At 37.4% G+C, this 15,956-nt stretch overlaps 1 protein-coding gene across 1 annotated transcript; it reads left to right on the top strand.

Annotated features, from left to right (window-relative positions):
* Nucleotides 1-3,925: 3,925 nt before the first annotated feature.
* On the top strand, nt 3,926-15,593 carry tnip1 (TNFAIP3 interacting protein 1). The gene is given in 20 exon segments (XM_043257295.1): nt 3,926-4,070; nt 5,056-5,238; nt 5,654-5,803; nt 5,907-5,995; nt 6,499-6,561; nt 7,111-7,305; nt 7,426-7,520; nt 7,766-7,901; nt 8,833-8,892; nt 8,894-8,926; nt 9,033-9,063; nt 9,066-9,097; nt 10,129-10,260; nt 11,484-11,612; nt 11,835-11,960; nt 12,472-12,597; nt 12,724-12,804; nt 12,950-13,138; nt 13,637-13,721; nt 14,499-15,593. Coding segments are annotated over 19 exon segments (1,959 nt in total). The 5' UTR covers nt 3,926-4,070; nt 5,056-5,093; the 3' UTR covers nt 14,561-15,593.
* Nucleotides 15,594-15,956: the final 363 nt, after the last annotated feature.

Genomic DNA, 15,956 nt, shown 5'->3' with positions numbered 1-15,956 from the left:
GATGGTAAATGTGATATTTGATGTTCTGTAGATTTCATCAAAGGCAAATCATGCATTATGATGTTGATTAAAAAAAGCATAATGACTCTAAAAATGGAGAACATTTGATACATGCATACGTGCATAAATGTCTTCCCCGAATGCATTGCATTTCTTGGATTTCTTGATGCACATCACACCTTAATTTTGAAGAGTTTTTTTTTTTTGAGAAATGTAGCCTATTTCAACACATTTTCTGTTTTCTTGGGCTTGTCACCAGTGAAGAGAGGTTTCTCAGATAGCAGATAGCGGACAGCAACAGTATTGTCATCTGTTTATTTCAGGGTGTGAGTAGAAGCATTGATGGGGTTTTTTCTGTACAACAGCCTTCCTATGTCAAAAAACGAGCCTTCAAACCATCGATTCATTACACTCTTGTCTGCAGCTATGTGTATGTGTGCATACACGCGTCTGTTTTGTGTGTGTGTGTGTGTGTGTGTGCAGACTTGTCTTTGTGTGAGCGCAGCTGTTGTCAAGCCATCTTTAGTTAAAAGAGGAAAGAAGAAAAAAACTTGTGGGGCTAGGAAATCCCCTGCAAGTAGACCAACATCCCAGTCACCATTGATGATGTCTGCAATAGCAATAACATTGTTAAACTCAGAACAAAACAGCATATACGTGATCATAATGATATTTTCGACTGTGTGTGAACAGTTGCACATGCAAAAGCAAGACAAAACTAAACTATCCAGGGCGTTGCGGGATGCTTAATGTCAGAGGTAACAAAGGTTTACTATGCAGACCCAACTTTAACAACATGAATTCATTTCTAAGTGCGCTCTCTGTTCATTTTGAGAAAGGAAACATTTTTTTCGTCGGTGCACTTTTTGGTGTGTAATTTTTAGTTGTTTAGAAGCTTTTGAAAAACAACGAAAATGCAATTAAACTCATTTATCGAACTTTAATCTTTCTTGAGCTTTAATTATGGGACAATTTCTAAGGCAAACGCGTGTAGACTGATGCCGTATTATAATGATCATGTATTAAACCGTAGATTTTTGAAGGTACTATAAATAATTTTATGCAGCAATCTTTTGCTCCTATTTACAACATACTTATGCCATTGCAAGCAGTCAAAATATGTTATGTTACTATAAAATGTATCTGTTGTCTGGTAACACTTAGCTGAGCTGTCTCAAGTTCCTGGACGCATACCAGGTCCCACTTTTGAGCTAAAAAAATATCAGGGCCTTTCACTATGTGGGAATTCCCCCTTCTGTTTAAAAACACAGCAAACGCTTCCCCCATTGCCACCAGTTTCCTTAAAAAACGCCTCTCGGACACAAGTATAATGTGTAGGTGAGTAATTGTACCATGTTTTTTTTATTATTTGTATTATTAATAGCGAGAAAATAACTATCTTTTTTAAAGCTTGGATAAAAATGGTATATTATATCAGTTAATCAGTAAATTTGGATTTCCATAAAAGCTGTGATGAAAGGGCATTTATTTTTGATGATGATATTGATTGTAATTTCAAAGGAAGTCTGATTAAAAGTGATCTATTTATGCATTCTTAACTAAAAGCATGTGTTGTGCTTTCAAATTGGAGTAATGCAAGTTTTTAGCTTTATTGACTGTTAACCTCCATTATTTAAATAAATCATTACAAGTGTTCTTAATTTTTGTTTTGTATTATTTATTTTAACCACTTATAGTTATCATTAAATATATTTAGATCACACAGATATGTGGCAGAATTGAGTATGTAAGTGATGTTAATCTTTAATACCACAGTGGTAAATTTCCACAAGATGTCCCCCTTTATTTTCAATGATACAAAAAAGTGTTGTAGAACTTAATTTGCATTAAATTTGCAAATAAATTTTGTTATATGTGTTGTAATGATGGAAACTGAACTTGTAGGATAAAAAAGCTTGTATATGGCTGATTCTGATTCTGATTCATTGCATGTGCATTGGTTTTTTGCACTGATTGTAAAATGTAATGAACTTCAACATAGAGCATGTTGGATATGGTTACATGAACAAAGGGAAGAAATAGTATGTTTTTTTTTTAAACTGCTGGAGAATACTGTAATGCTTACGATTAATTCATTTTCCTGAAGTTAACCTCAAGGGTCATAAAAAAACCATCCATCCATGTATTTACTTCCACAACGAGCTTAATTTACTGTTTTCAATAACGGTATCTTGGAAACATGCTGAAAATTACAAACCCAAAGAGTTCCTTTAATTAACTAGACCATCTCTTTATAATTGGAAACAAATTCTCATAAATTCACAACCCCTGACAGCTTTTTCCTGTCAGTGGGCTGTTGTGTAAACTGTGGAATATTTTGACAGAAAAAATCCTAATATGCCAAGCATGTTTCAAATTGCAAGGACAGCACTTTCGAAATATTTTCTAATACTTATATTTCTCATAATTAAATATGTATACTGTACATCAAACCGTGGTAGTTTTTTATGCTATGAGCATGCAGATAATGTGTAATTTTCTTATAATTGTTTAACTTCCAGAATTGGCCAATAACGACAACTTGTCTGTTACCCAATGCAAAGTCTCATTCTTTGACGTGAATTTCATCATTTCTTAATAAGCCTTTTTTATTTGCATACTCAGACTGAATGAGTTGAGTACAGAACTGAGTATAGTACTTTTTTTTATTACTATTTTTTTTTTTTCAGAATAACTAATGGGGTTTAGAACAGCTGAGACAACCAATTTAGTTCCTGCAGTACTGATTAAAGTTTTCAAGATAACTCACACCGGAATGAGTAAGTATGACAGACCTCTGAATCACCATTAGGTCGCTGTATACTGCATATGTGGGTCAAAAACAATTATACAATTAGATGCTTATTCTTTATAAAACTGCTTGATTTGTCAATAAATTTTATGATAAAGTGGATTTTGTGTGTCTGCGCCATTGTGTGTTTGTTTACTTTATTTGAATTATCACTGTAGTAAGTGGGCCTACTGTAAATCTGTAAATTAAAGAGTAGGCTACCTAGAGGATGCCTTGCGATTTCTTTTTATTATTAAATATGAGAAATACGTTCTAATATTGACTATATTCTGCCTACCCACACATGTAAACTACAGTCACATAGGCTGTGTTTGTATTGTATCCTGTTACGAACCACTAAAAAAATGATTTGTTTTGGTGGTGTTTGATTATGAACGTTTCATAAACATAAGAAGAACCAGTGCAGTAAAACAATAACGGCAAATGAAAAGCAGGCAAATCGTTTAAACGAATCATTTAAAGTTAATCATATGTGAAGCCGAGCCATGTTTTCAAAAATAGTTTATATGAGCTCAGTCACAGATATAGTGCAGACACTAAATCATTATATTACTAATTTACGAACGTGTGACAACGAACGAACGAACAATGACTGTTTCTTGAAAGAATTGTTCATTTGAGTCGGATCTTTATCGTGAATCGGTTGAACCGGTTCACAATAATTCAGAACAGTTATTTTACGAATTGTACTGAACCGATTCCAGCGGATCGTGATGAGAATTGATTCGTAAAGATCCATGAAACGATGAGCGAGTCGGACTGTCCGGATTTTTCTCATATGATATATGTTAAAAGACTGGGAATAAATTTGTTAAATAACCTGCTTTGGGCGCATTTTAATAAAGCGTGCGCAAACATCTGGCTTTTATTAGGCCTGTTGTTAAATTAAATTATTTTTGTGTTCTAAATGAACGATTGAAGATCTAGAAAAACGTGTAATACATGACAAAATCTTTATTCGGACGTTTCGTATCGTGTAATAATAAGGGACCACATGATGGCGCAATTACGTTCTGACGTGAAAGAATTACTGAAATGAGTTCTCTCAAACGAACCGTTTGAATGAACTGATTCGCGGAAATGAGTCGGACTTCCCATCACTAGAGTGAACGCGGCTCTGTTTACATCTGCGGAATTTCCCAGCTCGCGTCGCGAACCACTTCCGCAAACCTTCGGCCGATCAAAGACGAGTCTCCGTCAAGGTACAGAAAGAGCTCCTCTTTTGATTAAAAGCAAAAAAACTAGGGATAAAATACAGGTATGTATAAATGTTATCGCGCGGCCGCTGCGTTTTATCATCTGCTGTGACATTATCGAGCGTATTTAGGTGCTGTTTGTGGTTTTAGGGAGAGCTAGCGTGAAAGCTTTTGTCTGCTAGCGTGGTAAACACATCACCTGCTGTTAGCCGGATGCTAAGCTAATAGCATCATATATTTGTTTTGAAAGTGAGTCATTTATTTAGAATACAAAATACGTTGGCTTTGACCTTGTGTGGGTAGGGGGTTTCGGCTCATTCTTAATATATGCTCAAGGTTTCCATACTGTTTCTGTTTGAGGTCGTATTGTTAAGCGAAGACATTCGAGAGCTGTTGATTAAGAGCTCGGAGGGGATTAGAAATAAACATGATCCTCTAGATAAGGTTTCCTCCGGGCTAAGATCAGCTATCAGCGCGAGGTCGACTATTTAAACGGGTCTTGTCATGGAAAGGAAAGTGAAAGGGTTTACTTTTAGATTTGCTTTGGTTTACAGTTGCTGTAAAGGTAGGTAGCTGTATTTGGTGTTTTTTAGAGACGTTGTTTTTGAAGAAATTGTCTTACTAGGGTACGAGATGTCGCCTGGTGTCACATGATTATTCCTTTGTTTGGCTGCTGGTTTGACCTGTCACTTAGTGGAAATGTCTCTGGTCGTGGTTTTATGGAAGTGAAGATTTATGCTGGTCTCGGTTGACTGATTTATTAAAGCCGATGGGAAAATCATAAACGGTTTTAGAATATCTTAATGACTGCTGTGACACATTTCGTTATGATATCAAAGATGTGCATTCAAATCATCGTGTCTTGAAATAGGCGAAGAGAAATCCCCAAGATGCCATTATTCAAATGCCTCTCTTTGAATTGCAAATCGATAATTTTTTACGCGCTTCCACGCTGTCAGTTCATGTTACAGTGCTAGTCTGAGAGTTTTGTTTAACCTGTCTGTCCAGTGCACGCACATGAATGACCACCTGATTTCTTTGTTTTAGCACAGGGAAACATGTTTGGTAAGTGACGGGGGTGACTGATGGAGGGAAAAGGCCCATATCGCATCTATGACCCCGGTGGGAGCGATTGCCAGGTGAAAGACGAGGCCAGCAGCCTCAGCTACAGACAGCTGCTAGAGGAAAACGTCGTTTTGAGAGAGAGAATGAAAGGTCTGAAGAGTTTAGGTGAGGGTCCCTAAACTGCCACCTATTTTATTTTTTATGCCTTTTGTGAATCGAGAACCTTATTGATCTGGCTGGTTTGGTTAATACAAACCACCTGGGAAGATTTTATATCACCTATGTATTTTCAATTTCACCATCTGTCTGTGTCTAAGTTGAGGTTACATGCAGTTAAATGCCTTACGTGTTGCTCATTCTGGGTATCTGAGTCATCGAACTCATGTATTATTAGTTCACTGGCATCTTGTGTTGCTAATTTGGACTGAGAGGTTAATAGTTGGATCAAAAATGAAGCTATTCTGGATTTTCAGCTTTTAGCAGCTGTTGCTGTTTTTTGACATACAATTGTGGCAGGGCAGCTTCTTTTTGTCATGCTTATGTCATGTAGCTCATTGTTTGTCTTTCTCGTGACTGGTAGGAGACCTGTTAGAGGAATCTCAGACAGAAGCAGCCAAGCTTCGGAAGAGGGTGGAGGAGCTGGTGAGGGATAACGAAGTGCTGAAGTCGTCCACAACCAGCTTTGCCTCCAGTCTGTGCATGGGCGCCCCTATTCAGACAGATACACAAGGTACAGTTATATCATTTATTCTGATGGAGTGAGGTCCGAAACAGGTTTGACACCAGAGGGACCTGTTCTTATCCAGATATCTTGTGATTGCGGCTTTCTCTAGGACATGGAAAACATCACGCTCATCCTACAACAGAAAGACAAGAATCTCGGGATTGTTTAACTGGAAATACTTTACAACCAGAGGCAACTGTAAGCACTTCTATTGACACTTTTGGAAACATGCTATAAGTACGATACCATTGTAACTCTTAAGTCAGCGATGTAATGTAACTTCAGTTGTATGAATTGCTGTCAATTTGAATCCAATCTGAAGTCAAAATAGTTAATAGTGTAAAAATGACACATTATAACTTGTTGGATTACAGTATGCTTTTGTGAAAATCTCATGCTAGGATTATAACAGTTTTGTGAATTACTGGTTAATTTGTCCTGAAAAGTGAAATATCCTTTATGACTTAACATTGTCTGTGGATATCACAATGCACATGTTGTGATATATCCCCAATTCCCATCAAAGCTGTGTTCAACGTGAACATACTGTTTCGTAACATGCGGTATGAATCGAATGTGAATGGAAATTCTAGTTTTACGTGTCGTTTTCCACCTTTGTGAAGGGTAAATTCTCTATGATTTGATATTCGATGTGACGGTCAGAACAAGTGTTGCAATGCTGTGATTTCTTGTGTTTACAGGAAAGTTCATCTGAGTTTGAGGTGGTGAATATGGAAGAGAAGACCGTCTCGGAAACCCAGACCGTGAGTTTTAGGGATGTTAGGAAATCCTGGGCAGCTGCAGTCGCTCAGCACGTGTGTGAACCTAATGTGTATTTTGCTGGATTGTTGCTCCGTTTCAAACATTCCGTATTCTGTCATATCGTGCGACGCATGTAAGTCATGTGTGACACATTCCAGGCACAGTAATTGCTCAGCTGTTTTCTGCTGCCCTTCCTTATCAAGGATTTGTTCATCATAATGAATCAAAGTGTCTGTGTGAAGCTGTTCCTTGGGTGACTCAGAGGGAAACTCCAGGATTTTGTTAGTATGCAGATAGACCCAAAAAAACTCATGTGTATCAGTGTATGGAATACCTCTTTGGTTAGATTTACAAAAAACTCTTGTTGACAAATTGGCAAAACTGGAAATGCTTATATAGAGGTGTTTAAGGGTTTTTTTCACTTTCAGTTTATGGTTTCGCAGTGCTTTTCTTGTGTTTTGGGAAGATGTTGAAGTCTAGATATTGACAGTAAAGGTGACACGTAATCCTTATGGGAAGGCTGCTTGAGTAAATTCTCCTTCGTAATCCAGGCTGGAGTGATACACCTGCCACAGGAGAATATGGAGCTGGCAAGTCAACTACGGCGACTGGAGAGTTCTTTTAGTGTATTTGCCGAAGAGTCCAATCCCAACCAGCTACTGGCTCACCTGGGTCGTATGGCTGTGGAATTCCACCACTTATCATCCAAGGTCCAGAAGAACGAACAGAGAACATCTCTCCTGCAGGTGAGATGTTTAGGCCACTATATTGACTTTTAAGTTGTGTTATGTAAATTAATCAAGGTTTGATTTAATTTGCTTTTTAATTTAATTTTCGCTTTGAATTTAATTCGCTCTTACCTGTAGACACTCTGTGAACAGCTAAGACAGGAAAACAACGAGCTTAGGAAAAAAATGGAGGAGGACCTTCAGTACCGTAACCGCGATTTGGAACAGCTGAGGTAATTTAATTCACATTTACATCAGTTAAAAAAAAAAACTCATCATTTTATTTACACATGGAACAACATAAAGCAAAAAGGCTGCTGTGAGTGTGAGTAAACTGACAATATCATAAAGGGCCCCAGTATTTCCTGCTGTGCTGGAACTGAGGGGTCTTTCCATCAGATGCTTGTTCTCTGATTGTGTCAAATAGAGAATCCTGCAGTTTTCCAGTTTTGATTTTGGTTCTGTTTACTCTGTACAGGCAGGAGAATTTGAAATTGAAGGAGCAGGTCAGCGGAGGAGCCCAGGGAGCACCTATTGAGCAACCAAGCCTGAAGGAGGAGCCAGTAAAAGAAGAGACGGCCAAAACTAAGGTGGAAATGACCATGACTCAGCAGGTGTGCCTTTTTTTCCATGAACCTCTTAATCTTAGGTGACATCACCATAGAATTCCTGGTGCTGCTCTAAATTTGTGTTGGGTTTTTTTGTCTTCAATTTCCCTTTCAGAGCAGTGATGTTGCGGTGTAGTTGCTTTTTTTGTTAGCTCTTTCAGTGGGAGTTCTTAGAAAAAGGAAAAAAAAGAACCAATGTGCAAATTGCTCCCCAGTTTCTAAATTGAGAGGCTTCTTATTGAGTCACTTTTGCCACTTAGATTAGTTTTGGGAATACCACTTTGGCTCTGAATACTGCTCTTCCTCAAAGGTCTTTCTGTTTAAGTTCCTCATTCGTGGGCTTTTTTTCATGGTATGACTAAATATTGACGAACAATAAATATGGTCATTGTGTTACACTCTGACTCAACCTAAAGACTGTACTGTAGTATGATGGGAAAATTCTGTTGTACTTTGCTTGGTCATGAACTAATGTTTTGATTTGATATATTTTATGGCATTTAAACGGAAAGACCATTCATACTGAGTTTCAGTTCTGCTGAAAAGATATAGGATGGATGCAGGTTTGGTAATGATTTATTTGTCACTTTTTTTTACTGGGCAGAGCAAAGGATTATATTGTAGTGTCTTTTGGTTTAATGTTTTAAAAGTTTTACAAACAAATTCCAATATATTAAATATAAAAAATGAAATGAACACATTAATTCGGAAGTAATTATTTTTGATTTTCACTTGTCATCATTTCTGTCATTGTCATTTATGTATCAGAGTTTTGTGTAAGCCTAAATGTTTATTTTTGTTTAAAAATGTTAACATATCAGTGTTGGTTTGGTAATGAAATACTGGTAGTTGGCTGCATAATTATAGTATAGTATACAGTTTTTAATTATTCTCATTCATTTTTTTATTATTATTTTTATTATTATTATTATTATAGTCTGGTAAAGCTGTGGAAAAAACACCATCTAAGACTTGTGATCCGGAGGTGTAAGAGAGAAAAGATCAAGATTCTGGAGAAACAGAGGAAAGATGTAAGAACTTTCTGGAGGTCCCCTGCTTTCTTTATGCTTGCTTTATTGCTGACATAGTTTCCTGTTTGACTCTGTCGTGTCAACTCTTGCCTTTGGTCTTGTTCAGGTACTGGAGGTGAACAAACAGTGGGACATTCAGTGAATTCAATGAAGGCACAGTTTGAGCAGAAGGTACATGATAGCATAAACTAGAAGGTACATTATATATATATAATATATATATGTATATGTATATATATATATATATATATATATATATATATATATATATATATGTATATATATATATATATATATATATATATATGTATGTATGTATGTATGTATGTATAGTTGTTCTAGTTGGTTTTGTAACGTTTGTGGCTCACCTAATTGATAGTTTAAAAAAAAAAAAAACGCATTAAGAAACATGAATCACTTTACTAAGAAACAACTATTGCTTAATTAGTCCGACCAGCAGGTGTGTGAATAGTGGGAGATTAAACCAAATGAATCATCACATGAGATTCCTGTGTAACGTGAAGGCTGCTGACAGGCCTTGTTACTGCATTTGTGTGGCGGTGGAAATGCTGTTGGGGCAAAGGAATGGAAAGCAATTCTGTGTGTGTCACAGTGTTGCACATCAGACCACAAGCCCCTCCTGTCACACCTCTGGCAGAATTTCCCTCACCTCGCCCGTACCCACTGTCTTCCTGTTGTGGCTCGCCATAGGGGCTGGCCAAGGTTGCAAAGCCGCTTGATCTCACGGCCCAGAGATAGTGACGCCTGTTGCATCTCTGCATCTGCTCGGTCTGAAAAGAGAGAGAGAGAGGGATAGAAAAAAAGCATTTCTCTACACGCATCCTCTGTCGTCATGGGGGGTTTGTGTTAAACTTAGAACAGTGGAACAAAAACAACTCTATTTTGTTATTCTTATTGCTGTGTTTTCATTTTTTTGTGGTTTATTATTTTTTTAATCATTCTTTCTATCATAAAATAGATTACATGAGTATAAAACAGATTACGTCCCCTTATCAAGCTTCTGGTAAAGCCACACTCTGGAATGCAGATTAAAGTAAACTGCAACATACAACGTTTTTGCCCATTCAGGGCAGCTCATTAACTAATGGTCTTGAGATTTTGTGTTTGTGTGGCCTATTAACTGATGAATCTAACACACTGTCAGATGAGCCTTAATCAGTTTGACTTTTTACCTCTTATAGATCACAGACTTAAGGCAGCGGCTCGCTGACTCCCAAAAGGCTGTGCTTGAACTTGAAGCAGAGCGTGAACAGAGACAGAGAGATTATGACAAAAAACTCCTCCTCGCCAAGTCTAAGATCGACAATGTGCAGGTACACCCTGGTCTAAGCCACAGACAGCACTCTCACAAGTCTTTATAATTTTTAGGTGAAGAGAAATTCAGATTTTAAAAAGTTCAGTCATTTCATTACATACATGCACACACACACACACACACACACACACATATATAATATATTAGTCTTTTATTGTGGTTTTTATGCTGTTCATTAAGAAGATCATTGATAAGCCTTTCTTCATTTCATTTTTGTTAAATAATTATTTTTGTTTAATTATTAATAATAATTATTTATTTACTTTATGGAACATTTGACTAGTATTAACACCCCTGTGGAGCTCGATAAAGGCTTCAAGTAGTCATTCAGTGCTTTCAGTTTTCTGTTGGGAAGCACCAGTCATTCCCTCTAGCTGACCATATGACATTCTTAGTATACAGCAATAATTTCCCTTTAGTCCCGGAGGGGACAGTCAAGAATTCCACAGATAAACTGCCTTATAATTTAGTTTAGTGTCAGATATTGTAATTTAAATTGTTGTTGATTTTTGCCATGAATATAGCCATTGATGTTGATATGATATTAAATCGTAAAAAAAAATTATGAAGTGTCATTGTGTCATGTGACGACTGGTTTCATTTTCACATCCTCGGCCTACTTATCTTTACATCTGAATGCTCTCATGGTTTTTAGTATATTTATGAGTTATGGACAGCATTACAGAGGTTTTGTCAGCATTACTCGCCCCCACAGCAGACCACAAATGTTCCATAGTTACTTGAACCACACATCAGAACATTGTGTCCGATGCTAGTATTTTGTACTTGTAGTTATTAAAAATTAATCTGCATGATATCGAAAAATGTTGACCACAGGTTTTTTTTTAATATTATATGCTTTAAAGGTCACGGTAGTTTCATGTGGGCAGACTGGTATGTGTCAGGTGCTCTGACAGGTGTTTGCTTGTGATAATGAGCTGTTTTTCCTAAGCACATACCATGCATATTACAATACAGGAAATTAACTCACACTTTTTTAAACCTGATTAAGCAAATAAAAAACTGATGTAGATGTTTAATTAATTTCAGTCCTACTACAAAAGTGGTATTTATAGTAAGACGGTTTAAAAGACTGTCCCTCATTTCAGTAGTGTCGGATAATAAGTATCCTTAACATTAACAGTACAAAATTTAAATGTATGACCAAGTGACTGTGTTTTGCTCCAGTGGCTAACCAGTGTATTTCTTATGTTGTCATAGGGTGAGAAGGAGTGCCTCACCTCAGAAACATGTGAGTTGAAACAAAAGGTGCGTTACCTGCAGGACCAATTGCTGCCACTTACTAAACAGAGAGAATACCAGGAGAAAGAGATCCAACGGCTCAATAGGGTCAGTGAAGCACACAGACTTGCTAATGCACATATACTTCCTAGCTATTTTAGTGACAACTTTCATTGTCGTTTCATTGTTCTTTAGATTAGACGACCACTAATTTAAAGCCTTTGTAAAAGAAATGCATGTTGTTATTTGTTATGTGCACTACTGTTCAAATCATTGGGGTCAATAAGATTCATTTATACATCAGTTCTGATTGTATTGTCTTTTTTGCAGGCATTAGAAGAAGCTTTGAACCTCCACTCTCCCTCCTCCACCCAGCCAGGCATGAACCTGGGAGAAGGTGTGGCCAACCTAAGACAGCAGGAGCTGCACACGCAGATAGCTGTGTTGAAGGAGCAGGTACAAACACTTGAAGACTTGAAGATGTATCTTGTTGTCAAATGTTATAAACAACAATTTTCTAGCTTTTCTAGCTAGTGGGGACCAGAGCACTTTGGTACCAGTCAACATGTTGTGTGCAGTAACATTCACACATTTTTGTGTCTCAGCTCAAGTGTCCAGTTACTTTAGAGTCAAAGTATACTCTAACATGGCACAGTGCCCTGGTCTAGTCAGATATGAGCTAAAATAGTAAATGATCTCCTCGGGATGCTTGAGTTTTCTCATTGTGTCAGATTTTGCCAGAGGTTCTTTAGGAGTTTAAGTTTTACTCATTAAAACTCTACATGAATTGATTTTTCAGACATTTTACCTCATTTATCAAACACTTTGTAAGAAATGAGTGTTAAGGTTCCAGGAGTCATACAGACTGAGGTTTGATAGCTTCCTTCAGCCTCACAGTCCACTGAAATGCACCAATGGCTGCAGAGATCTTGTAGATTTGCATCCTCATCACATGCAATGTTTACAGGTGAAAATCTTTGAAGAGGATTTCCGGAAGGAGAGGAGCGACAGAGAGAGGATGAATGAAGAGAAAGAAGACCTGAGGCGGCAAGTGGAAAGGCTGCAGGGTCAACTTACCAATCTGACGAATCAGGTCGGTAGCTACGTAGACCATTACCTCTAACCAGTGAAATGACTCCAGTTGAAACGACCAGTTTGTTAATAATGAGACGTGAAAGAATTTTGTGCAAGTCTTGAATTCAGTATCTCTGTTTCTCAGCTTCATCAGGCACAGAATGAGTGTCAGAGAGAGCGAGCGGAGAGGTGTAAACTAGAGAGACAGCAGATGCAACATAAGCAGGTAAATGTGCCACATTTGCACCACCTTGTGGTAGAAGCTCCACTAATGTTGTTAATACAGATCACGGTCAACAAATGTTGTAGAATACTTAAATGACAAGACAACTGGATCTTATTTAGATTTTTTTTTTTTTTTCAATGTTTTGGAGGGGCAACAGGAAAGGAGGACGTCTGATCCCACTTCTGGCTCGGCCAATGGCCCGATGAGCCCTCCATACTGTGGCCCGTTTGTACAGGTGGGCCATCAAGGTCTGGAGGGGTGGCCCATACACTTCCCGCCCAGGATGCCTAACATCAGTACAGCACCCTGCAGGGATTTCCAGCCTGTCAACCCCGTAAGTATGCGATGGCAAGAGAAGTACAATTTCAGGGTTCTTGACGGCACAGCAGATGCACCCAAAATGAAATTGAAACAGCTTTGAAATATTTCTCGAATAAATATAGCTTTAAGCTTTTAAATTATTCAAGTTAACACTTAGTACAACAGAATAAAATAATGAATTTACCGATACTGAAGTGCCAGGTTCACCTCATATCTGGTGATATTACTGTAACCAGTTGTTGGTTTTTTTGTTTTTATTTTACAGGAGGTTAGTTTGATAGTGAAATTTTTTTTGCTGATTTTTGCTGCTTTTACATCCTGGAACAGACACAAGAGTATCAGCACTTTTAAGTGGTTAACCACATGCGGTGTAAAAAGACATGTGCGGCTATTATGATTTGTTCAAACAGGGTTTTACAAAAGGTACAGTGTGCAGAAGTGGACAGAGATTGAAAGTACTGTTTTCTATATAATGATTTCTTCTTTCGTGTGTGTGTGTGTGTGTGTTCAGGGTTTTCCCTGGCAGTCATCCTTCCCACAACCACGTGGTTCCAGAGGACAAGCAGACACAGCGAGACCCCCTCCAGAAACTGCAGGTATTTATTACATTCATCCTGCGTGTCCTTTATGGTCTCCTGCATCCTTCCTGCGTCACCAGGATTCATTTTGTTTTGCCACGCAATGTCAGTCTGACCCAGTGATATTTTAAGCATTCTGTTTAAATCAGTCAGCTTCCACTGGAGGCAGTTCAAATGATGACGACAATGAGAACCATGACCGATGAAACATGAAATGACAATAGTTTTAAATTTCACAATGATTGTACAAGGCGTATGATGTTTAGTTTCATTTTGGCTCTGTTTATCTGTATCATCTTCAGGCATACAAATTGATGCAATTTGCTTTCCATTGTTCATAATTTATCAATGTAAATTATTCAAAAGATGAAAATCTTTTCACTGACGTAATCTTTCATCAAAGCATGCAGTCATTTCCCACCTCTGACACATCACCTCTTCGAATTAAGTGAGAAGGCTGCTTTCCGTAGTTTTATTTACACACTGCCAAGATTTTGTTACTGGTATCATAACTCAACTTTTGTCAGTATTTTCAAATCCAGATGCATAAACTCAAATCACGTCCTTTTATTGCTTCTTGCTTGAATATTCTTTGTTTACTCAGCAATATGATCTATTTCATGTTGTGTTTCAACAGCAATATCATGACCTGGGTCAAAAAATGTTTTAAATATAATTAATTTCTTTTACGACAAAGACTTCATTTTCTGCATCTACTACTCAAGGCTTCATTGTCGTGTGATCCTTCACAAATCATTGTAATAGTATTTTTCGTGCTTTTTTTGTTGTTGTCAGAAATGGGAGCAGCTGGATTTGGGAAAAGGGAGCGTCAGAACATAGACCCCGGAAAGCACTAACCACATACTCTCTCTCCTGGAATGGCTCCCGGCTAGTAGCATGATGCAGTTTATTTTCAGTTGGCATGGTGTGAACTGTTGTTTTTTTTGTTTTGTTTGGTTTTTTTTTGTACATATATATCTACCACTGATGAAAATGTTGTTTATATACTTAAGTTTTATAATCCTGTTTGTGAAACACTGTTCTGGCAAATTAAGAATATATACATTTATTATTTTACCTTTTTATGATTGTTAAAAGTTTAAATTATCTGCTTTATATAATTCTATGCAGGAATTGAAGTCAGTTATTTAATGGGTATCGTGATTGAACGTTATTTTTATAACAATCTACCTATAGAGTTAAACCTCCAGCGCTTAATTTAACGATAGCTGCCTGAAAACATTAGGTTTAGTGTTCTGGTACTGATCGAGACTGACAAATACGTTTGTATGTGCAATTAGAGAAACAGAAAGTAACTCTATAGGTGAATTGTCTTGAAAATGGCTAACAGTAGAATGTGACTGAACTGACTGATGATTCCTTCACTGGCCGTGGTTCAGATGCTGGGAGAGGTCACAAACTGTTGAACGTCTGTGTGTGTCACCACAAGGTGGCATTACTCTCTGACTTGTCATCTGCCCCACTGTTTATTGAAGCCATATATGACAACTGTTAACCTTTTCGTGTATTAGATTACGTTCTGGGATTACTTTAGTAAAAGCTTCAATGGCTTGTCGATCCTTCTGATACTCATGATTGTAATTCAAATAATAATCTATTGAGGAGGGCTTTCATCTGGGCGACGGAAGTGTCAATGGTAGTTTTGCTTGATATTTTTCGAGATTCAGTGTTCAAAAACATTATTCCCTATGTGCATATGGAAGTGATAAGTTATTTATATCTATTGTTTTGACAGCTGAGTGTGATTTATTGTCTTAAGTGATGTTGTCTTTAGTGTATTGTTTTGTGTCTCCCTTTACATGTAGCTACTGGAAGACTGTAGGCACAAACACAGGAAGTGGGCCAGAATAAATAAGTTAATGCATCACATTAGTGCAGCCCGCTTTCATTGGTCTCGTTTTTGATTTAGGCTGAAAGTGAGGAGGAAGTAACCAAATCACCAAATGGCTAATTACAATGGAGTCCAGCGTTGCACTTAAAAACATTGTAATATGTTTGGAACAGGGTAACAATCATATCCTTTCTTTTTTTCTTCTTTTTTTTTTTTTTCTTTTTTTACGGTCATCTGCCACGAAGAAGGCTGTTTTTCCGCATGCGTGCAATGTCTCCAATCTTACCGACCAATGCTTTTAACCAAACACACAAAGGTTTGTATGCTCACAAAATATTCCCAATGGCGAGCAAGTCATGTGCTTTCAAATGGTGTGATTAATGTCATGTAAATGTACAACA

This window comes from Puntigrus tetrazona, chromosome 14 (assembly GCF_018831695.1).
Source record: "Puntigrus tetrazona isolate hp1 chromosome 14, ASM1883169v1, whole genome shotgun sequence".
In the NCBI taxonomy this organism is placed as follows: Eukaryota; Metazoa; Chordata; class Actinopteri; order Cypriniformes; family Cyprinidae; genus Puntigrus; species Puntigrus tetrazona.
The sequence above is the reverse complement of the archived record's forward strand: the minus strand, read 5'-3'. Positions and strand labels throughout refer to the sequence as shown.